At 43.6% G+C, this 23,727-nt stretch overlaps 1 protein-coding gene and 1 pseudogene across 4 annotated transcripts in view; both read left to right on the top strand.

Annotated features, from left to right (window-relative positions):
• Positions 1-23,727, top strand: part of SPATA31F3 (SPATA31 subfamily F member 3) — a 194,204-nt gene that overhangs the window by 94,144 nt on the left and 76,333 nt on the right. Inside the window, exons 1-3 of one of the 3 annotated variants that reach the window (XM_082401494.1) lie at positions 6,313-7,375; positions 8,292-8,806; positions 11,741-13,106. The exons of the other annotated variants lie outside the window; for them this stretch is intronic. Coding sequence (XP_082257620.1) covers positions 7,263-7,375; positions 8,292-8,806; positions 11,741-12,201 — 1,089 coding nt within the window. The 5' untranslated portion in view covers positions 6,313-7,262 and the 3' untranslated portion in view covers positions 12,202-13,106. Of the gene's footprint in view, positions 1-6,312; positions 7,376-8,291; positions 8,807-11,740; positions 13,107-23,727 lie in introns of those variants that run through there. 3 annotated transcript variants of the gene reach the window in all.
• Positions 9,184-11,828, top strand: LOC309633788 (protein SPATA31F1 pseudogene; annotated as a pseudogene). Its single transcript has 3 exons — positions 9,184-9,192; positions 9,858-9,935; positions 10,519-11,828. The product of its transcript is annotated as a protein SPATA31F1 pseudogene (transcript).

Below are 23,727 nucleotides of genomic sequence, written 5' to 3'. Positions count from 1 at the left end.
AGTCAGTGTTCCTCAGCTGTACAAGTAGAAAGACTACATCTTGTCAAGGTTCTCTGAGCCAGTTGGTTTCCTGAAGAAACCAACTGTATTTAAACTGAATTACCAACTGAAATTAAACTGAAAGGAGTCTTGAGGCATAAAGTCATCATGCTAATTTACGAATTTATATTGAGAAATATAATCCCGAGGGACCTGGAATACTCCTACATGCTAGTCAGGTCATTCTCTTTGTATAGGTCCATTTACATTGTACGTTACATTCTAGTCAGAAGGCACTTGGTGAGCCTGTAATCAAGCCAGGCGTGTGAATGGGACAGTCTCAGATGCTAATGTCACTGGGCTGTTGCCCCTGGGGGACATACCTGATGAGAAGTAGGTATGACCTGGACGACATTGGATACCTTTGGACCCAGCCTTGCTCTTTGGCTCCTGTTTTAGAGTCCTTTTATTACTGTGGCCCTTCTTTTCAAAAACAACTGGACATGTGAGTAGTCTGCAGTTTCAAACATCTTAGAATCATATGTTATGTCCATTTCCTCTCAACTTGATTGAATTGAAGGTTGCAAGGCTTAGTGGAGTTTAGAAACAAACATTTTATCCATCACTTAGTTGCTACGTGGCCTCAGGCTAGTGTTACCTTACTTACAGGTGATTCAGTTTCCTTGTATATAACAAGGGATAACAGTACCTGGGTCTGGTTGAGGGTAAGGACTGAATGAGGTGATGTGTGTAAAGGGCCTGGCACATAGTACTTTTTCTCAGTCAGGGTCAATTCTCCTTTCTTCCTTGTGTTCCTGAATTCTTAACTTCCATTTACAGATCACTGTCTAAGTTAGGTCATTGCCAGAGATGGCCAAACTCACCTACTATAGGAGATTTTTTTTTTTATAACATCATCCGCAGATAGTTGCTTCAAATTTCATCCAGCAATCCCACTTCTGGTTATATATCTGAAGGAAGTGATATCACTATCTCCAAGAGATATCTGTACACACATGCTCATTGCAGCATTATTTATAATAGCTAAGACATGAAAACAACCTAAGCGTCCATTGACAGATGAATGGATAAAGAAGATGATATCATGGAATATTTTTCAGCCATAAAAAAGAAGGAAATCCTGCCATTTGCAACAACACGGATGGACCTTGACAGCATTATGCTAAGTGAAGTAGGTCAGGCAGAGAAAGACAAATATTATGTGATCTCACTTATATATGGAATCTAAAAAGAACACCAAACTCATTCAAACAGAGAACAGATTGGGGGTTGCCAGTGTCAGTGAGTGGGGGTGGGAGACATGGATGAAGGTGATCAAAAGGGACAAAATGCCAGTTATAAGATTAATAAGTTCTGGGGGTCTAATGTATAGCCTGGTGACTGTAGTTAATATATTTGAAAGTTGCTGAAAGAGTAGATCTTAAAAGTTCTTATTACAAGAAAAAAATTATAACTCTGAGGTGATGGATGTTAACTAAACTTATTGTGGTGACCATTTCACAATACCTACATACATCAAATGATTATGTTGTTCCCCTTAAACTAATACAATGTTATGTGCCAATTATATCTCAATAAAACTTGGGTGGGAGGAAGAATTGTTGCTCTTTGGAGGCCATTTGCTCCCCAGTACACACCCCAAAGCCCAGTGCTCTATTGCTTGAGGATTATTTTTGACACTTATTTAATACATAGATTGCAAGACCGTGCCGCTAGAGATTCTGATTAATTAAGTCTAGGGTGAGGCCAGGAAATGTATATTTCCACAAGCTTCCCAGTGATTCTGATGTAAGGCCAGGATTGAGAGCCACTGGAACAGACGGCCTTTTAAAAGTTCCTGAAACGGAGTCCTCGGGACTCATTGGGTGGGCAAGTGCTGCCCTCTAGTGCCTCTAGCTGCTTGCTACACTTCTGCGTAGCATAGTAACCTGCTGTGAAGCGCTGGTGGTCTTGCAGATACTGCTCTGGGGTGTGTCCAACTCTTCCTGTCCAACTCTTGGGCATTAATAAAAATGCTAGCATATAAAAATGTTGCTTCTGAATGGAAGCAGCTATGCCTCTGTCCCCATCACATGAGACATCTAAGGTATTCACTAGTGTTTTCTGAGAATGAGACACAGCAAAACTCCTAAGTAAGGCTTGTGTGGAGGGACAAAATCACATCAGTGTCCTATCAGGATTTTTCTTTATCGGGCTGTGATATGACCCATGGTGCATATGAATCAGTAATCATGAACAGTTTCCTGAAGAAATTCTACTATTACAGTAATTGTGGCACTGTAGCATTATCATGCAAGCAGGGTCCAGCTTTAGCAAGTTTTCTAGAAACAGACGAATCTGAATCCTTTACAGTTGTGTAGCCCTCCAGAGTCCACAGAGGCCTTTGATGTACTTCATCTCCCTTGTTTGCCGTTCACGATAAACCATGAGGCAGGAAGGGCAAAGGTGAAGGTCCATGCCCACATCATTAAAAGCGACAGTGGCCATCATCAAAAAATCTACAAACAGTAGATGCTGGAGAGGGTGTGGAGAAAAGGGAACCCTCTTGCACTGTTGGTGGGAATGTAAATTGATACAGCCAATATGGAGAAAAATATGGAGGTTCCTTAAAAAACTAAAAATAGAACTACCATATGATCCAGCAATCCCACTAATGGGCATTTACCCTGAGAAAACCATAATTCAAAAACAGTCATGTACCACAATGTTCACTGCAGCTCTGTTTACAATAGCCAGGACATGGAAGCAACCTAAAGTGTCCATCGACAGATGAATGGATAAAGAAGATGTGGTACATATATACAATGGAATATTACTCATCCATAAAAAGAAACGAAATTGAGTTATTTGTAGTGAGGTGGATGGACCTAGAGACTATAATACAGAGTGAAGTAAGTCAGAAAGAGAAAAACAAATACCGTATGCTAACACATATATATGAAATCTAAAAAAAAAAACAAAAAACTGGTTCTGAAGAACCTAGGGGCGGGACAGGAATAAAGATGCAGACATAGAGAATGGACTTGAGGACACGGGGAGAGGGAAGGGTAAGCTGGGACGGAGAGGGAAGGGTAAGCTGTGACGAAGTGAGAGAGTGGCATGGACATATACATACACTACCAAATGTAAAATAGCTAGTGGTAAGCAGCCGCATAGCACAGGGAGATCAGCTTGGTGCTTTGTGTCCACCTAGAGGGGAGGGGTAAGGAGGGTGGGAGGGAGACGCAAGAGGGAGGGGATATGGGGATATATGTATACGTATAGCTGATTCACTTTGTTATACAGCAGAAACTAACACACCATTGTAAAGCAATTATACTCCAATAAAGATGTTAAAAAAAAAAAAAGACAGTGTGTGGACTTCCCTGGTGGTGTAGTGGTTAAGAATCCTCCTGCCAGTGCAGGGGACACGGGTTCGATCCCTGGTCCGGGAAGATCCCACATGCCACGGAGCAACTAAGCCTGTGTGCAACAGCTACTGAGACTGTGCTCTAGAGCCCATGAGCCACAACTACTGAGCCTGCGTGCCACAACTACTGAAGCCCGCGCGTCTAGAGCCCGTGCTCTGCAACAAGAGAAGCCACCACAATGAGAAGCCCGCGCACTGCAACGAAGACCCAACACAGCCAAAAATAAATAGATAAATAAATAAATTAAAAAAAAAAGAAATGATCCATTAAAAAAACAAAAACGATAGTATGTTCATTACATGAATGTGCCCTTGTTTAGGAAGACGCTGATCCCACTGTCCTATCCACACAAGCACCCTCTGTCAGTGGGTACCAAATCAATAAATAAACCTGTACTAAAAGTCTACTCTGCAGAAAGGCATAAGATTGTCATTTGACTCTACCTCCTCAGCTCTGAGACAGAGGAGCAAGGGTGGGTACGTTGCTATAGAGGAGTTCGCAGCATATGGTTTTAACAGTTAGTGGGATGACAGTGGCTGTGGATTATCTGTTAAGTAAATAGTATACTAGTTGGAGCTGGTGCCAATGTTGCCAAATTTGGTGATTTTGTCTGGGGCAAAGAGGTCAGGCTAATGGGAGACCAAGTAGTGTCGCAGCAGTAGCTGCGGGAAGCAGGAGCTGGTTGTGTAGGAGATACAGTGTTCTATGCACCTCCTCTTCATCCCATTGGTAACCCTGGGGTTCTGGGGATGGCGGAACGAGCAACATCTGACACTGGACCTATAAGACTGAATGAAGTTGATTAATTACCTACATTCATAGTCCAGGGAAGGAGGACCCCAAGCACCACGCAGTGCCATACCGGGTCAGGTTAACGGGAGACTGAGAACCTTTGCAGCAGCATAGAGGCCGGCAGCAGCTGCAGGAAGCCGGAGCTTGGTTTGGTAGGAATAACAACAGTAATAAAAGATTCAAGCCACTTTGTACGTATCTTGATCTACTGCTGAAAAGCTGCTGCAAGATGCTTCTTCACTGATTATTGTTAACCTGTCATTCAGTGCTCTTTAGTTGGAAAAGTCTTCTCATTCCTGTATTATGGAATTTACAAGTTCAGGAAAGATGTTGAAATGGCTCAAATTCATCCCGTCTTCAGGGTGAGACTCTTCTTAAATTATCTTAAATGTAAGGATCTATTTTGTATTTATTTTGTTCTGTAAAAAAGGACATTTAAGAAAAACATTCACTAATCCATTTTTTTGCCAAATTATTTTCAGAATATTCTTCCTTATAGGTAGCAAAAAACCCCCTCATGCTAACGATTGGGTTTTCTTGGGCTTTTGTTTTTTAAATTGTGGTAAAATATACTCAATATAAACTTTACTATTTTAACCACTTTTTTTTTTTTTTTTTAATAATGACATTCTTTTTTTTTTTTAAGTATTTATTTATTTATTTATGGCTGTGTTGGGTCTTCGTTTCTGTGCGAGGGCTTTCTCTAGTTGTGGCAAGCGGGAGCCACTCTTCATCGCGGTGCGCGGGCCTCTCACCATCGCGGCCTCTCTTGTTGCGGAGCACAGGCTCCAGACGCGCAGGCTCAGTAATTGTGGCTCATGGGCCCAGCTGCTCCGCGGCACGTGGGATCTTCCCAGACCAGGGCTCGAACCCGTGTCCCCTGCATTGGCAGGCAGATTCTCAACGACTGCGCCACCAGGGAAGCCCTATTTTAACCACTTTTAAGTGTACTTGTCATTGACATTAAGGACATTCACAGTGCTGTGCAACCATCGCCACCATCCATTTTCAGAACTTTTTCATCATCCCATACAGAAACTTTGTACCCGTTAAATAACTCCCTACACCTCTCTTTCCCAACTCCTAGTAAGGCTGGTTCTTGATTCAACTCTTAATAAGGTGGGTTCTTGATTGTGAATTAATCTTGTCTTTGAAACTAGGTTTTTAAGTGTCTTGAGAGCAGGCAGGTAACATAACTCAAATGTCTTTGTACCTTTGACACTGTCCAGCTTAGGGATGAGACTGGGAGGACTCCTTTAACTCTCAGTAAGTTATTTAAAAGAACAGAAGCTATGTCCTTTCCTTGTCCCATTAATCACTGTCCTTTTCCTGAACCTCTTGATACTGACCACCTATTGCCTGTGGTGTCAAAAACTTCACTGTCCAAGACTTAACAGGACGATGTGTGCACTGTCCTCTTGTGTGTTTTCTAGTTATCTTCCCAGTATAGGTGATATAGTTCATGGAGTTCCTCTGACCTAGCCACTGTCTCTGTTTTAGGGCATGCAGTGTACATAAACACTCAGTTATCTGGGGATAGATGCCAGACTATTATCTGAAAGAAGAAGGCTGAGCCAACAGGATATAGAGAATAGAGCATGAAAGAGTATTTGCTTCCTGTGACTTGACACCTTTAGGCTCAGGCTCTGCACTGTGTCACATGAGTTTCTCCTAGACAAATAAAGGTCTGTGATGCTATGCATGATGGGAAACAGGAGGGCTTTGTGATGCAGTCTACTGGTCTGGTTCTGTGCTCTGTGAGGCAGAGATGATAGGTCTAGAATTTGTAGGCATTAGGTTCTAAGACCCTGAAAGCCTAGGACGCCTAGAAAGGGGGATGGCTAGTGAGGTTTAGATTATGTTGAGCCCTACCTTTATTCTGTGGGATGTTGGATATCCACTTTACACTTATGGCTCCATCATCATTATTGCATTAATTATTTGGCAAGTGAGAAAGAATCACCAAGATTTAAGATTGGGACCTAACAGGAGCTGCTGCTGGGTAGGGAAACACTATGACCACGACTGAACCAATTAAGCCTTAAACAAGGTTTTATCCCCTCACTGTCTCTTGTTACCCTTACCCCTTACCCCTGTTTTTTTTTTTTTTTTTTTTTTTTTTTTTAATGGAGGAAGTTTCCTCACTGGATCCCAGAACAGCTTCATATTTGGGTGATTCTTCTGGTTGGTGGACCTTTAGGGCCTTGGATGGCTAAAGTCCTTTGGCTACTGGACCACCCATCCTTTATTCTGTTCCTCCCTTTCTCTTGTCTTATCCTGATCTCTCCACAGAACTTGTTCAGGAAATGGGGGTGGAGGTATGGAGTATGAAGAGCCTAAAAATGAATCAGAAATAAGAGAAAGGAAATGATGGTGTGAAAAAGGTAGAGTAGGAAAAAGAAAGGTAGGAGAATGTGTAAAATTGGAACACAGAAAAAGCTTGGGAAATATTTGCAGGTTTTGTCTCAGTTTAGACATGAAAAGAAGAGGGCACCCCAGCTTCACACTCTCTTTTGCCTTTAAGCGTCACCGAAAAGTCAGACAAAGGGCTAGAGATGCAGCATCAAGAGGTAAAGTCCCAGTCTCTGCTCTGACTTCTCTCTACTGTGGGTGAGGCTCCCATGAACCCTGTCCCTCAATGACCCCTGGTGCCAGGCACCAGGTGCTCTAACCACTGAAGGCCCAATTCCTCAAGTTGACAAATTCTCCCAGAAGACTTTTTTGGGTGGGAAATCAGAGCCTGGGAATGTTCTAGAATTCTCCACCTTATCCCTGGGAGTGAAGAGGAAGTAGGGGAGTGAGGAAGTAAGGGCTCTGTCCTTAACTGTGTCATTTACTAGTTTTATGACCCAGTGGAAGTCACTTCAGCTCTCAGTCTTGTTATCCATAAAATGGGCATGATGATGCTGTCTCACTCACAGTGTGGTTGTGGAGGTCAAAGGAGATTAGGTGCAGGAGAGCACATCATACCTGGTTAAGTTGTAGTCAGACGTGCCTCAGAGCACTGGCTGTTGGGGTTTGCAGTCTCCTGTCATTCAAAGGTCTTCAGCTTCCTGTAGGATGTCCCTGAATCCTCTCCCGTTCCATGTAACACTGTCTCCTGGTTTCTCAGCTAGGAGACTTTCCCGGGAAGAAGCTGAGAAGCCGTGGGAGCTGCTCTCTGTCATGAGAAGGTGATCTCTTGCTTTTTGCCGTCTCGCAACTCCCAGCCTGGCCTGTGATCATTTCTCCGCTTGGCCTGGGGCAGGGTTGGGGAGGAGCATAACGGCTGGGAGGTAGCCAGACACAGTGGAGCCTGGACTGGTTGAGGGTTCCCAGAGGAGAGGGTGGGATCAGACGTCTCAGGAGAGAGGAGTCCTGCAGTTCTGCTCTGGGCTAGGCTCACAAAGGTCCTGGAATTCAGGATTTGACTAGTGCAGGATTTAAAACTACATGGGTTTCCACTCAACCACAAGACAAGTTAGGAGGATGGATAATTAAGTGCATAAATCAGTCATCATTTTCATATTCTCTTTACAACTAGACCCTTTCAAGGGCAGACCCCTGGACCCTGCTGACATACCTCCTCTGGTTTTGTCTTCAGGGAGGCCAGATCCTGGGACAGCCCTCAGGCAGGAGCTTGTCATATTATCCCCCTCTTAAGATGTCTAGAGAATAGGGATTGGCTTCCAAGAGATGTTGTGTATGCCCTCTAATCCCCAGAATGCAGAGTTCCCACAAGGACCTCCGTAGCCCCAAACGAGGCTGGCTCCAGCTTCTATCTGGTGATGTTCCTGGTGCTGCGCCATCAGCTAACCATTGGCTCCCCCATCTGCCTGGTTGCCTTCTCCTAGTTCAGCTTCTCAGCACAGGTCAGCAGAGAACTCACCCACCTCCCAGGCTCTCAAGGCCCTGCGTTCCCTTCAGTTGTCTGAGACTTTGCCCAGGTTAGCTAGCCCTAACCTGCTGAATGTTTCTAGAGAATATCAGTGGCAAAAACAACCTGGGGGTAGAACGCAGAGCTTACAGACCAATCTCCAGGCCACACACTTGAAAAGAGGCAGATGTCATTCCATCAGTAACAAACGGTTGCCATGTTTCCCTTCCCAGCCAGGGCTGGCTTCCTCAGGAGGGGAGCGTGCGGCGGCTCCTGTGTGCAGATCCCTGCTGCCAAACCTGCAACGCTGTGGCTCTGGAGATTCAGCAGTTGCTATGGGGTGAGACCACCCTGACCACCCCTACTTCTTCGGGGACATCGCAGGGCTCCTCTTGCCTAGAGGTTTTGTCCATGTCTAGTCTCTCTTTTGAGCAGAGTCAGGATTCCCCGCGCTCCAAAGAGCTTTCGCTTCCATCAGCAACGCGTATAGTGTCACAACTAACAAGTCAGAAATCCTTAACCCGGTTAGCTGCCAGGTCAGCCACTAAGTCAACCACCGAGTCCGCCAGTGCAGTCAGCATCCACGAATACTGGGCGGACCACCAGCAGCTAAGGCAGGAATGTCAAGGGCCAGAGGTACCCTGGGACGTGAGAGCTCTGTCTTCTTCAAGCCTTGAAGAGCCTAGGATTCCTGTGAACCAGCAAGACAAGAAGAAGAGCAACTCCGAATGTGTTCCAGAGAAACAAGGTCAGCAGACCTTGAATATCTGATTCCTTTTCTTTCCCTGAACCCAAAGCTCACAAACCTAAAATACCCCATGACTTTTCATTCCCTTCATCTCATGTTCCCGTGTCCCCAAATCCCTGATGTATCTTTAAGTATGTGTAGATAAATGCATGCATTTCTACACCTGAGGGCTCCCAAGATCTGTGGAAGATTCCTGTGGCAACTTATGTCACACTGCCCCCAAATTTTCCAAGGCTGGGGGAAAACACTACCATTTCTTTCATCATGAATGCTACCTCTAAGGCCTCTGTTGAAAAGATGGGCTTTTATCTCCCTGACCTGGGGTTCCTGGGAGGTAAGCAAGTCCACCCAAACTTTCTGTTTTTCAAGGATCCGCTATGGATCCAGTGCAGATGTCACTGCAAACAAATCCCAAACTCTGTGACTCTGGCTCTAACCTCTGTCAACTTTCAGTTTATAAGTGGTCTCTGTCCATTGCCTGGGGGACATGCTGAGGCCTCAGTGTGCTGTCTGCAGCAGAACACAGCTACCTTTCTATGGTTCCTCTTTCCTGCACATTGAGTCCCTGGTCCACCCCTAGACATCTTGCCACAAAAGTGGAGCCTGGTTTCTTTTTCTTCAATGATTTGTTAATCTCCAAACTGTCTAAAATTTCCTCTACCTCAGTTAGACCCACCTTCTTCCCACATACCTGAATTTGGGCTTCTTCATCTTTCTATCAACAAGCCTATATCAATGTCCCATTTCTGACTCTGGCCAAGTGTGAAGCCTTGCAGTGGCACCTTCACTTCAAAGGCAGCTCCAGCTTCCCTGGGGCTTGCCAGCTGTTGCCCAGAGATCTCTGTAGATGCAGAGAACCATACAACCTAAGCCCTGAGACATGCTGAAGCCTGTCTCCTGAGACTTAGGGGCCTACCTGTTTGGGGAAGCCCATTTCAATCCTCAAGAGCAAGGTAGTATTTTCCTGGAGCATGCCCTGAGCTGGTGGAGTTCCACTTTCAGAAGTGGTTGATTTGGCAGTTTGATTTACCATTGCTGGGGTCTGCCCCAGAAGATCCAGCAGTCCATCCAGTCGCTTCTATCCCCTGCTGACCAGCAGCCTCTGCCCCAGTGCAGCACACTGACGAGGGTGAGTGTTCCCTAGCCTGCAGACCCAGAGGCCAGAGGGGATAGTGACCTCTTCTGATCTATTGTGGCCAGTAGTGCCTGCCCACAGTTGCTTCCCAGGCCATGGTGATGTTGTAGAGCCATACTGGCTAAAAATATGAGAGAATCTGCTAGGGGATTGTCCCTGCCCACATCTGCAGCAGTTGGGACTCAAATCACTGGGTCTGCAGAATTCCAGGGGCCCTGGCAGCAACTCGGCTCCCTTGCACCGCAGAAAGTAAGCCCCTAGACATAGAGGCAGCAATCAGTCCCTACATGGACTAGGAAGTGACACCCTGAATACTGACAGGCCTTAACCAGCAGCAGTAAGCCTCACCAGCCGCTGTTACTGATCACCTCGATTAGCACCTACCTAGGTGCCCTCCCAGGGAGCCTTTGAGAAACTGGAGACAAGTTTTGGCCTTCCTGTCAGAACTGTGGGCTCTTTGTATTGTGGCACTCTCCAAGGCCATGGCCCTGGCAATCACTAGCCAATCTCCAATCACAAAGATGGTGCCTGGGCCTGTTGGGGGCCCAACAGAGCCTCTGGCTCAATCTCATCTAAGCAGCAGTGTATAAATCCTGGGCCAGCTTTCAAGATGACAGTGAGACCTGTATAGACAGTGCACAGGCATTCCGGACTGAAGTACAGGTGAATGGAGAAAGCACCTCTGGAGAGCCAGACAGATCCTGCTAGCCCCTGCTTGCTCAAGACACACATCTTGGCCAAACTAAATTTTTACCTGAAAAAGAAATTCCTAGCGATACATTTGGGAAGTCTCATAAAGACAGGAGTCCAGGGAACAAACTGTGGCTGTCCCAAGGAATATCTGTGCCTAGGAGTCCCTTAGGAATCTAAACAACCAAAGGAAAATATTCTTCCAGGAACTCCCCATCCCGCCAGACCCCAAAACGGCCCACCTTAAAGAAGAGCTTGCAATTAAACTAAGGCAGTGCAGCAGAACCAAAAACAAGCTAGTTCCAGAGCAGTCCTAATGGTTCTTCCCATGGGCCTTCAAGATCTCACAGCCCAGTGGGGACATGACAGAGGCCCAGGTGCTTTGTGTTCAGCTGGAGGCCAGTGTGAACAACCCCTGCCTGGAAGATCCCTGAGCCCCAGGCCTCTGCAAAGGTGAGAATAACTCCCTGCACCAGCAGGGAGAACAGAGGACCCAGGGAAACTCAAAGCATCAGAGAATCACAGAGAAGCGGGTGCAGCACCGAGTCTCTCTCCAACCAGAGAGAACATCTACCCTGCCAAGGTTCCAGTAGGGACACTTCTAAGTAGAACCCCCAGAGCCCCTGACTTCCCAAATGTATCTCCAGGATCTTTCTCAGGTAAAATTTTAGTTTGGCCAGGATGGTTGCGTTGAGTGAGTAGGGACTAGCAAGGCTCTGTCTGGATCTTTAGAGCCACCATCTCCATCCTGTCAGCTTAGTGCCCCCTGTCAGTACCTTCACCAGCTTCTCCCTTTACCTTGAGTTCCTAGAGCATCCTCCAGGATTCCTTGGGACAAAAGGACCAGATAAGAATGGTCTGTAAGGCTGTTAGGGCAAGTTGAATGACCTCACCCAAACAAGGATTCCTGAGAATGCCAGATCTGGAGTGTTCAGGGCTTAAAGGGCCAGATCTTACAGGACCAACTTGCTGGCCCACATTTTGCAAGTCCAGCATTTAAAGGAGCCACATTTTTCAGATCCAAGCTTTGTAGGGCCACACTTTCTAGGGCCAAGAGCTGCAGGGTCTGGTAAAGACAGCCCATACTCACAAGAGCCCTACCCTTCCAGAAGCTGCAGAAGCTGGCTTGGGAAATAAGATGAAGCACTTTACACACTGGATTAACCCCAAGGTGAAAGGTCAAGGGCATAAGGAATCCATTCTCCTCTCTAAGGATGAGAAGGTGGCCAAAACCAAGACAAAAAATGTTGAGAAGAGTCCACCTCCCACCAAATGCCCTATGAAGGGAGCTCAGTCAGAGAAGGAGGAGGAAGGCATGGCCTTCTTTGATGCCCTCCAGTGCCTAGACAATGAGTTCCAGCGACACTCCCTTCAGTCCAGCCAATCCTGGTTCCTGCGCCTTTCCTGCAACAGCTCCAAGCACTGTCCTCAGCTGACTTGTGCCACTCAGCCAGAAAATCCATCCCATGTCTCAACTCTCACCTCAGCAGAAGGCACTTGTCTATACAAGGAGAATACCCAGTCCAGGAAAGAGGAGTTCATAGGTTCCCAAACTTCTGCATCCTCCTGAAGAAGGCTGTCATCATCATTTCCATTAATATGCAGGTGAGGCAGGACCCTCTCCAAATATACTGTGTACCTCTAAGCAAAGAACCACCTGTTTGTGCCTCTTTGTTTTTAATGTGATATGTGATGGAGAGAGTAGAGGCAGTAGATTGTACTTCCCATGTGGTATGGGAGCTTAAACCCATTTTACAAATGGGTCAGCATTCCACACAACTCTTTGAGCTCCACCCTGGACTGTGGATAAAGGGACTTGAGCAGAGAAGGAAGATCCTCGTCTAAGGTGCATTGAAGGTAAAGATCAGGCTTGACTTCTGTCATGACTTCCCGTGTTGTCTTTGGGCCCCAGAGGTGCAAAGTGTGCATGATGCAGTACAAGAAGTAGTAGCCAAGAATCCAGTGCACTTTTTGCCCACAGGCACAATTCATTGATAACTTTTATATATTCCCATGATCCGGAGGGAAGGTTTTTAGAGGAGTGTTACAGTGCTTCATTCTTGAGGAGGTGCTTTGTGTTTATCATATTAGCACATAGCTAATATGATAGATGTCAGAAGCAATTGATAGAATCTCCCCTCTCTGCACCCTGTTGTTATTGATTAGACTTTAAGGGGTAACCCATCTGGGAGCTTGCTGTAGCCCTGTTACCTGTTTGACCCCCACTGCCTTTCAGCTGCATGGAATAAATGCCTCCTAGAATGAAAATCAGTTGATGATAATGTCTCCAAAGAGTCACAATACAAATGACTTCGAGAGGCATCTTGCATTCAACAATTAAAATGTTTGAGTACTTACTGTGTGCCAGGAACTATGTCAGACACAACAGTCACCTAGACACAGGCCTTGCCTCCATGGAGATCATTATCTTACAGGGTAGACAGTCTCACATGCCCAAATTGTCTAATCACAAGTGTATATACTCGGATGTCCAGTATTTGTTTCAAAAGTGAACTGATTCCCCAGACCACCACCACCACCCAATCACACATACCAAACCTGCTCCCACATCAGTTAATGGCACCTTTCTCTTGCCAGTTGTTCAGACCAAAAATACTGGTGTCAGCCATGACTTTTGCTTCTAACAGTCTGCTTCTGGTCTAACAGTAAATCCTGTTGTCTCTACCTTCAAAATTCAGAAAATGACCCTGTCTTGCCTCCTCTGCTGCTACTAATACTACAATAGTTTCATAATCTCCTGCTTCTTCCTGAGACCGTATCTCCAACAGTCTGTTCTTAACACAGAAGCCTTATAGTGCTCAGGGAGCGTCCTGGCTGGAGAGAGAGAGAAAGAGATGGAGAGATGGATGTATAATTTTGGGACCAGATAAGGTTACTAAAGGAATGAGTATCAATGTAGGAGAGATCTAAGGACTTGGCTCTGGGACATTCCAACGTTAAGAAATTGGGAAGAAAAAGAGGAACAAGTAAGCAGAGGAGGCTGAAAAGCAGGAGCCAGGGAGGAGGGAGGAAATCCAGAAGAGTGTGGCATACTGGCATATTGCAAGGAGAAAATGATCAGTTGCATGAAAAGTTGTGAATTGGCCAAGTAAGATGAGGGTGTGGAGCTGACCACTAGATTCAGCAACACAGAGATCACTCATGGCCTTGAGAAGAACAGACTCGCGTGTGATGGAGGTGAAGTGGAGTGGATTCAAGAGAGAATGAGAGGAGAGCAATTGGTGATAGCAAGTGTGGTGATAGCAAGTGTAATCAATTCTTTCAAAGGAGGTTTGTTCCACAGAGGTGCAGAAAAATGGGGATAGAGCTGTAGGAGGAAGTAGAACCCAGAGAGGGTTTTTTTTTTTTTTTTTAAAGATGAGAGACATAAGATGTTGGATGTTGACAGAAATGATGCAGTCGAGGAGGGGTAAACTGATGATGCAGGGAGAACTGCTGGAGCCATGTGGTGGTGTAGAGGTGAGGGGATGGGAGTGAATGTCCAAGTTCATGAGATGGCCTTGGAAAAAGCACAGACACTTTGCTGGTGGTTAGTAGAAAGAAGGAAGCATTAATGAGGTAAGACTTTGTGTATTAGGAGAAGAAAGGTTGCTCTCACATGTAACAGAATTTGGGCAAAGACTCAAAAGGGTAAGTGAGGAGCTGGGAAGGTACCATGGCTGGGGGGTGGAAGGAGTAGTATGGAGAACCAAAGCTGAAGGCAGAAGTAGAGGTAGATTCTGGAAGTTACCATGGCAAGTTTCTATTAGGGCCTAGGAGTTGGTGGCCAACTGAGGGCCCATGTGGGTATAAAAGGGTGGTTGAATGTGCTCTTGGAACACTGGATCAGCAAGAAAGATCACAGAGAAACTCTAGATGCACAGAACATGAGGAAGAGGATGGGACTAGGGACACAGAAAGGGGGCAGGTGTGGCATCCTAGTGTTCAGACACCAGGCATGTTTGGGGGTGGGAGCAGAGACTGGGACGCAGAAAGACAAAGAGGCTGCCCTGAGTGGATGGGAGGGAGCTCTGTTTTGGACACCTCATTTCTCTCAGAAGGTGGCACCTCTCCTCTGCATTCCCACCTTCTGACCTACCACAGAGGAGAGAGTAAGGGCAGGAAGTGCTGTGGCTTCCTCATGGTGTGGTATGGGGGACTGTGGGATGGCCCCGCCTCACTGTTTCCTAAGGAAATCCAGGATGGCTCAACATACCATCAAACCAGGAGGCGGGGGCAGGAATCTCTTCCTCTGATAGGGACTCAGCACTTAGCACAGTGTATCCACTGCTAGCAGGATGCAGAAAAGCTAGATGGGAAGAAGCATGAATGTGTCCCTCCTCTGAACGGTTCTTTTTCTTTTTTTTTTTTTTTTTTTACGATTTCTGTTTATTTATTTATTTTGACTGTGTTGGGTCTTCGTTGCTGCGCGCAGGCTTTCTCTAGTTGCGGCGAGTGGGGGCCACTCTTTGTTGAGGTGCGTGGACTTCTCATTGCGGTGGCTTCTCTTGTTGCGGAGCACGGGCTCTAGGCACGCGGGCTCAGTAGTTGTGGTGCACAGGCTTAGTTGCTCCGCAGCATGTGGGATCTTCCCGGACCAGGGCTTGAACCTGTGTCCCCTGCATTGGCAGGTGGATTTTTAACTACTATGCCACCAGGGAAGTCCCTGAATGGTGATTCTGTGCCTAAGGGTTGGGGGCCCAGCCCCTGTTGTGGCTCCCAGGGTGAGGGGGCACAAGGCCCAGGCCAGCTGAACCACACTCTTCAGTGTTTTCCTAAAACATCCCCAAAGATCATAGGAAGTCTTGTGACAGGCACATCGTCCCTGCCTGGTGGGAGTTGGGCTGAGAGCCATGCAGGAGGATGCCCAGGCGAAGGAATGTGACTCAGAAGGGTCACAGCAGCGTCAGGTGGGAAGCCAAGGTTAATGTGCACACATCCTGGCTTAAGTGGACCAGCCTTCGCATGGTCTCCCACAGGCTCCCACGTGCCTCAGCAGATTCCTGTTACGGAAATTTCAGACAACTGACCATCGTGATTGCTTGTCTTTTGTACCTGCTCACTCCACCCTAGCAGGAAGGTTGTTGCTGAGCTCAGGAGTGACTTGCTCAATCCTGTCATGCCAGCCTCTTGCCAGCAGGGGACTGGGACTCCCTGAGCATGAACTGAAATTCCCTGCCCTGCTCAAATTCCCAGCTTGCTGGAGACGCTCAGACTCAAGGGCTCAGTCAGTCTGTTGGTCCACTCAAATTCTAGTCCCTCTCCTCTGTGGGTCTTTTGAATAAAACATCTCCTGCCCCTAAATTCCCACATCCTCTGAATCATCCTCCTTCCACAGCCTCATCTCTATCCTTGACTAACTTTCCCACCGCCACCCTGTCCAGGCTGAATCCCTGGAAAGATGTTAATAATATATGAACATAGTAGTGGGAAAAAGCAAGTTATAAAAATATCCATGTTATAGTCTCATATAAAAAATATTAACAGACTTAAAAAAATTTTTTTTTATTGTGGTAAAAGTCACATAATGTAAAACATACTACTTTAACCATAGTTAACTGTACAGTTCAGTGGCACTAAGTACACTGACATTGTTGTGCAACTCTCACCATCATCCATCTCCTGAATTTTTCACCTTCCTAAACTGAAACTCTATCCCCATTAAACACTAACTCCCCATTCCCACTCCCCACCTCCACACCCCCAGCCCCTGGCATCTACCAATGTACTTTCTGACACTATGAATTTGACTATTCTAGGTACCTTGTATAAATGGAATCAAACGGTATTTGTCTGCACCTGATGTAAAAAATATTAATAGACTTTTAGAGAACGGTTTTAGGTTTGCAGAAATATTAAGCAGCATGTACAGAGTTCCCATATACTTCCTCATCCTTGGTCACATACACAGTTTTCCCTATTACTAACATCTTGCATTTAGTGTGGTACATTTGTTAAAATTGATAAGACAATACTGATAAATTATTATTAACTAACATCCATAGTTTATGTTAGGGTTCACTATTTGTGTTATACATGGGTTTTATGACATATATCCACCATTACAGTATCAGAAGCGTTTCATTGCGCTAAAAATCCCCTTTGTTCCACCTATTCATCCCTTTCTCCCTTCCCGCAAAGCCCTGGCAACCATTGATCTTTTTTTTTTTAATTTTTACTTTATATTGGAGTATAGTTAACAATGTTGTGTTAGTTTCAGGTGTACAACAAAGTGATTCAGTTATACATGTATCTATTATTTTTCAAATTCTTCTCCCATTTGGGTTATTACAGAGTATTGAGCGGAGTTCCCTGTGCTATGCAGTAGGTCCTTGTTGGTTATCTATTTTAAATATAGCAGTATGTACATGTCAATCCCAAACTCCCAATCTATCCCTTCCCCCACCCACCCCGGTAACCATAAGTTTGTTTTCTAAGTCTGTGAGTCTGTTTCTGTTTTGTAAGTAAGTTCATTTGTGTAATTTTTTTTAAGATTCCACATATAAGCGATATCATGTGATATTTGTTTTTCTCTGTCTGACTTACTTCACTTAGTATGATAATCTCCAGCTCCGTCCATGTTGCTGCAAATGGCATCGTTTCATTCTTTTCAATGGCTGAGTAATATTCCATTGTATGTATTGGATTGGCCAAAAAGTTCATTCGGGTTTTTCCATAAGATGTTACGGAAAAACCTGAACGAACTTTTTGGCCAACCCAATATGTACCACATCTTCTGTATCCCTTCATCTGTCGATGGATATTTAGGGTGCTTCCATGTCTTGGCTATTGTAAACAGCACTGCAATGAACATTAGGGTGCATGTATCCTTTCAAATCTTGTTTTTCTCCGGATATATGCCCAGGAGTGGGATTGCTGGATGACATGGTAGCTCTATTTTTAGTCTCTTAAAGAACCTCCATACTGTTCTCCATAGTGGCTATACCAATTTACATTCCTACCAACAGTGTAGGAGGGTTCCCTTTTTCTCCACAGCCGCTCCAGCATTTATTGTTTGTAGGCTTTTTGATGATGGCCATTTTGACTGGTATGAGGTGGTATCTCGTAGTTTTGATTTCCATTTCTCTAATAATTAGTAATGTTGAGCATCTTTTCATGTGCCTCTTGGCCATCTGTATGTCTTCTTTGGAGAAATGTCTGTTGAGGTCTTCTACCCATTTTTTGATTGGGTTGTTTGTTTTTTTTTGCTATTGAGCTGCATGAGCTGTTTGTAAATTTTGGAGATTAATCCCTTGTTGGTCGCATCATTTGCAAATATTATCCCCCATTCTGTGGGCTGTCTTTTCATTTTGTTTATGGTTTCTTTTGTTGTTCAAAAGCTTTTGAGTTTAATTAGGTCCCATTTGTTAATATTTGTCCTTCTGTGTCTGGCTTATTTCACTTAGCATAGTGCGGTCAAGGTTCATCCATGTTGTAGCAGGTATCAGAATTCAATTACTTTTTAGGCTAAATAATAGTCTGTTGTATGTATATGTTGCATTTTGTTTATCTATTTATCCATTGATGGACACCTGTGTTGGTTCCACCTTTTGGCTGTTGCAAAAAATGCTGCTGTTGAACATTGGTGACCAGGTATCTGAGCCCCTGTTTTCAGTTCCTTTAGGTATATGCCTAGGAGTGGAATTGCTGGATCATATGGTAATTCTATGTTTAACTTTCAGAGGAACCGCTGCCAAATTATTTTCCACAGCAGCTGCACCATTTTACATTCCCACCTGCAGTACACAGGGGTTCCAGATTTTCCACATCCTCACCAACAGTTATTTTCTGTTTTTGTTTTTGTTTTTGATAGTAGCCATCATCATGGGTTTGGAATGGTATCTCATTGTGGTTTGGATTTGCATTTCTCTAATGACTAATGATGTTGAGCATCTTTTCATGTGCTGAATATCTATTTGCATATCTTCTTTGGAGAATTGTCTATTCAAGTCCATTGCCCATTTTTGAATTTTTGTTTGTTGTTTGTTGACCACTGATACTTTTATTGTCTCCATAGTTTTGCCTTTTCCAGACATTATATAGTTGTAGTCATAGTATGTAGCCTTTTCATTTTGCTTCTCTCACTTAGCAATATGTATTTCCTCCACGTCTTAAATGGCTTGATAGCTCATTTCTTTTTAAGGCTGCGTAATATTTCATTGTATAGATTTACCACAGTTTGATTATCCATTCACTTATTGAAGGATATATTTGTTGCTTCTAAGTTTGTGTTGTAAAGCTGTTATAAATATTTGTGTGTAGGTTTTTGTATGCACATAAGTTTTCAATTAGTTTGGGTAAATAACAAGAAACACAATTAATGGATCATATGGTAAGAGTATGTTTAGTTTTGCAAGAAATTGCCAAACTGTCTTCCAAACTGGCAGTACCATTTTGCACTCCTACCAGCAATGAACAAGAGTTCCTGTTGCTCTACATCCTCACCAGCATTTGGTGTTGTCAGTGTTCTGGAATTTGGATATTCTAATAGGTGTATAGTGGTATCTTACAGCTGTTTTAATTTTCAGTTCTCTAATGACATATGATATTGAACATTTTTTGATATGCTTACTTGCCATCTGTGTGTCTTCTTTGGTGAGGTGTTCAGGTCTTGCCTGTTTTAAAATTGGGTTGTTCATTTTCTTTTTAAAATTTATTTATTTTATTTATTTATTTTTGGCTGTATTGGGTCTTCGTTGCTGCACGTGGGCTTTCTCTAGTTGCAGCGAGCAGGGGCCACTCCTCGTTGCGGTGCGCAGGCTTCTCACTGTGGTGGCTTCTCTTATTGCAGAGCACGGGCTCCAGGTGCACGGGCTTCAGTAGTTGCAGCACGCAGGCTCAGTAGTTGTGGCTTGCGGGCTCTAGAGCACAGGCTTAGCAGTTGTGGTGCACCGGCTTAGTTGCTCCGCGGCATTTGGGATCTTCCCGGACCAGGGAAGTGTCCCCTGCATTGGTAGGCAGATTCTCAACCACTGCGCCACCAGGGAAGCCTGGGTTGTTCATTTTCTTATTGTTGAGTTTTAAGAGTTCTTTGTGTATTTTGGATACCAGTCCTTTACCAGATAATGTGTTTTGCAAAGATTTTCTCCAACTGTGACCTGTATTTTCATTCCGTTAACAGTGTCTTCTGGAGGGCAAATATTTTTAATTTTAACGAAGTCTAACTTAATTTTTTTTCATGGATTGTGCTTTTGGTGGTGTATCTAAAAAGTCACTACCAAACCCAAAGTCATATACATTTCCTCATAATCTCATTTTTGAAAGAACAAAATGTGTATATGTTTTTCATCTTTTTAGTAATCTGTACTTTCTAATTTTCCTACATTGCAAATTAATTATATACTTCATTATATAATTTTTAAAAATCCCAGGGTTGGCAACATAGTGGCTTCTTTTAGTTTTACATGTAACATTCTGTGACTCACAAAACATAGCTTTTATTGCTCTGGGTTCAGTTTCCCTGTCTATCAGTGAGTATTGGAACAGAGAGTCACTGAGTTCCCTTTCTGTCATAAACATCTAGAATGATCATGTTTATTTTCAAATTCTTTTAAAAGTCCACGGACCTAATTGCAGCATCTAGTCATGGGGTATCCAGCCATGGGGCAGGGGAAGAGTCTGTGTGTACGTGTAAACATTTTTTAGACTATTCACCTAGGAATTTCTTGAAGCGAGAGGCTGGGCCTGTAGTCTGCAGACACTGCCCCCATGCCTCATGCACACTGGCTGTGAAAGCCCCCAACTTACAGCGAGAGGAACAGGCACACCACACCAAGAAGGAGAATGCAAAACTAACACCCAGCCCTTCACTGCAAACCTTCCGCAGGATCAGTTACTATTTCCAAGGTCACAGTGTTTTCCTCAGAAACCTTCTGAGGTATATTTTTCACATTTTTTTGACTGCGACCCATAGTAAGAAATGTAGTTTATGATGTGATCCTGTACACACATAGTTATAAACACATGTTCATAGATCTATCACTGACCCCAAATTTTATGAAACAATCCTAATTTTACTGCACATGATTCTCCCTGATATTTTCTATCCTCTCTAACCTAGTTCATTAAAACAATCCTGATAGTGACTCTCTAAAATGATTTCATGACTTCCTCATGGGTCTGGACTTTCAATTTGAAAAACATAGCCTTAGGATCATTATATATTTTTGATTAGTGAACTATGCTTTTGTCTTTTGATTTAAACATGGTTACATCTAAAAGACAAGGGCAACATTGTGGGGTATAAGGTAAGCTTTCCCCTTGACTGGAGTGATGCAAGAACAGAATTCTCAAGCTTGTCTTTAGAGTCTGTGTGATTAGAAGGTCTAGCAGATCTGAACTGATACTGATATACCTTTGACTGAAGAAAACTACTGTATACGAGAGGCTGATCCTGTGACCTGTGGACATATGTAAAGGAATACTTATTGGAGCATAGTTTATGGTGATTTAAAGGTAGAAACAACCTCAACAGGAATAAGAAGTGTAGAGCTAAGCTTATTAAATGGTGAACTGGCTGGATCCTAGGCAGGTGGGAAGTGTATGTAAGAAACTCCAAGAGTGGGGGGAAGGGAGGGGAAAATGAGTGGACTGAAAAAGCATATCCTTTATAATATACATATTTATGTTTGGAAAACAAATATTAAAAAGCTATTACCTGCTTTTTTCTTTTTTCTTTTCTTTTTTTTTTTTTTTTGGTAACAGACTACAAAACAGCAAAGGTTTACAGTATCTTCTTGGTATTTGGGGATACACAGAAGGTACTAGCTCTCTAAATAGTTTGGGAAAGCCCCTTCCCAGAGTTATATCAAAAGTTTTAGGGAGCAGCCAAAAGATTTTTATGTTGAAAAACTGAGAAACACTGTTCAAAGACCTGTAATAAACATACTTGGAAAATTAATTTTTTAAGAATGATTCCTTAGAGGAAAATCAATAAAATATGCATTTGGTCCTTATTGACTTTTTCAGGCAAGACAGTAAGAGTTATTGAACAGCATCCAACTGATTAGGAGGGTTACTCTATAAGTGAACTGACTCATTAATAGTGTATCAGCAAACTAACCACAGGCATCCCCTAATACACCGCAGTCTTGCTACAACAGTTATTCTCTAAGGATAACAAGAATCACTATTAAGCTACTCAATTGTTAATTGGTGGCTTCAGGAGTCTGTCTTTAGAGGAATTTCAGTGAACTAAAGCTGACATCCACCAGTAAAATAAACTACCCTCACACACAAACACACACCCCAAAAAACACCGCAACACTTTCCAGCCTTGACCACAGGCTCTAAGAATACTTCTGTTCCTTTTACTTAAGATGGCTCCATTTTCTTGGCCAATTTTTTTTCCCTCTAAAGGCATAAAATGTAAAATAGAACCTTAAAAAGAGTACATCAAAATCCAAATAAGAATCCCAAGTCATTTTAAATTGACGTGGCTTTGATTTTGAGAGTAAACTGTGAGGGCACAACAGAATTAGGCTTAATGAATGAGGCCAAAGACTTTAGTGGTTAATGGAGGAGACAAACCTATGTACAAAAGACACCTTGATTAAGGCGTGTGTTCCCAGATATCAGTGCGCATGGAGTGTTTGAGAAATTGACAGAATCAGCTCTGATTTCCAGAGAAAAAAGTGGTAGTGGTAACGGGTAAAAACAAGTGTCTGGGAAGTCTGAGCTAGTGTAATGAGGCACAAAAAGGAAATAAAAGGTTTAAAGACTGGGAGAGAAGATATCAAACTGTCTTTGTTCACAGATGACATGGTTGTCTATGTAGAAAATCCAAAACGACTGACAAACTGGAACCAATAAGTGATTATAGCAAGATTGCAGGATATAAGGTTAATATACAAAAGTTCATTGCTTTCCTGTATACCAGTAATGAACAAGTGGAATTTGAAATTAAAAACTCATTCCCATTTACATTAGCACCTCCCAAAATTACTTAGATATAAATCTAACAGAATATGTATAAGATATATATGAGGAAAACGACAAAACTCTGATGAACGATACCAAAGAAAAACCTAATAAATGGAGAGATATTCCATATTCAAGGAAAGGAAGACTCAGTATATCAAGATGTCAGTTCTTGCCAGTTCTATAGATTCAATGCAGTCCCAATCAAAATCCCAGCAAGTTATTTGGTAGAGATCAACAAACTGATTCTAAAGTTTATATGGAGAAACAGAAGACCTAGAATAGCTAACTCAATTTTGAAGGAGAACAAAGTCAGAGAGGCAAAAAGTGGGACAAAAGGTATAATAGGGCCATCTATCTGGCTGTTATGACCTAGAGGAAATCAGATGACTGGCTGTCTAGATGTGTTTGTAAGGTAGTAAGATATATGTGGCAACTTGGGCTGTGTGTCTGTGTATGTGAAAAACATATATTCTCTGCAGAGAACTTGCTTATTTATAAGGGCAAATTGCGGGGGAGGGGGCGGTACTCTGCAGCAGGAAAGGGAAAGAGGGAATCAGAATGCAGTTTAGGAACAGCTCTTTGTAAGGAAAAATTGCTGAGAAAGTCTGAGGAGCAGCCTCCTAATCAGCAGCAACCAAAGGTGTCTCATCCTGCTATGTTAAATGCAGTTGTGAAAGATGAGCTTTTGCTTTCATTTGATTCTTGACATGAGAGTGACAACTGTTTGGAAAAGACTCAAAAGTAAGTAACAGTGATCTCCTGAAAAATGAGAAGCCTTCATTAGGCAAAAACAAAGCAAAAGAAACCTCTGAAAGGGAATATGGGTGGAAGCAACCGAAGAGTGTTCCAAAGGTGGGAAAAGAAGCCCTAATTTTTCATTGAGGTCAGGAGGGAGGAAAGCAAATCTAGACAGCTGTCACTGCCTTCTACAGAGCACGTGTTCTGTATACCTTTGTTGAATGAATGCTGCATCAGTGACTCAGCAACAGAAAAGTTTGAGATCATGGCATCAGTGCCTTTTCTTTTCCTCAAAAATGGGCCAGAAGGACTGATCAGACCAAGTCTTCAAAACTCACTTCTAGAAAGTACACAGTCACCAGCTCATCACAGCCACTTTGCTTCCCCAGAGGTAGAGCCTGGATGGTGAGTCAGGCTAGCAGAGAAGGGGCAACAC

Source organism: Balaenoptera borealis, assembly GCF_965194805.1.
Source record: "Balaenoptera borealis genome assembly, chromosome: 8".
Taxonomy (NCBI): domain Eukaryota; kingdom Metazoa; phylum Chordata; class Mammalia; order Artiodactyla; family Balaenopteridae; genus Balaenoptera; species Balaenoptera borealis.
This window is presented reverse-complemented; position numbering and strand designations above follow the sequence as displayed.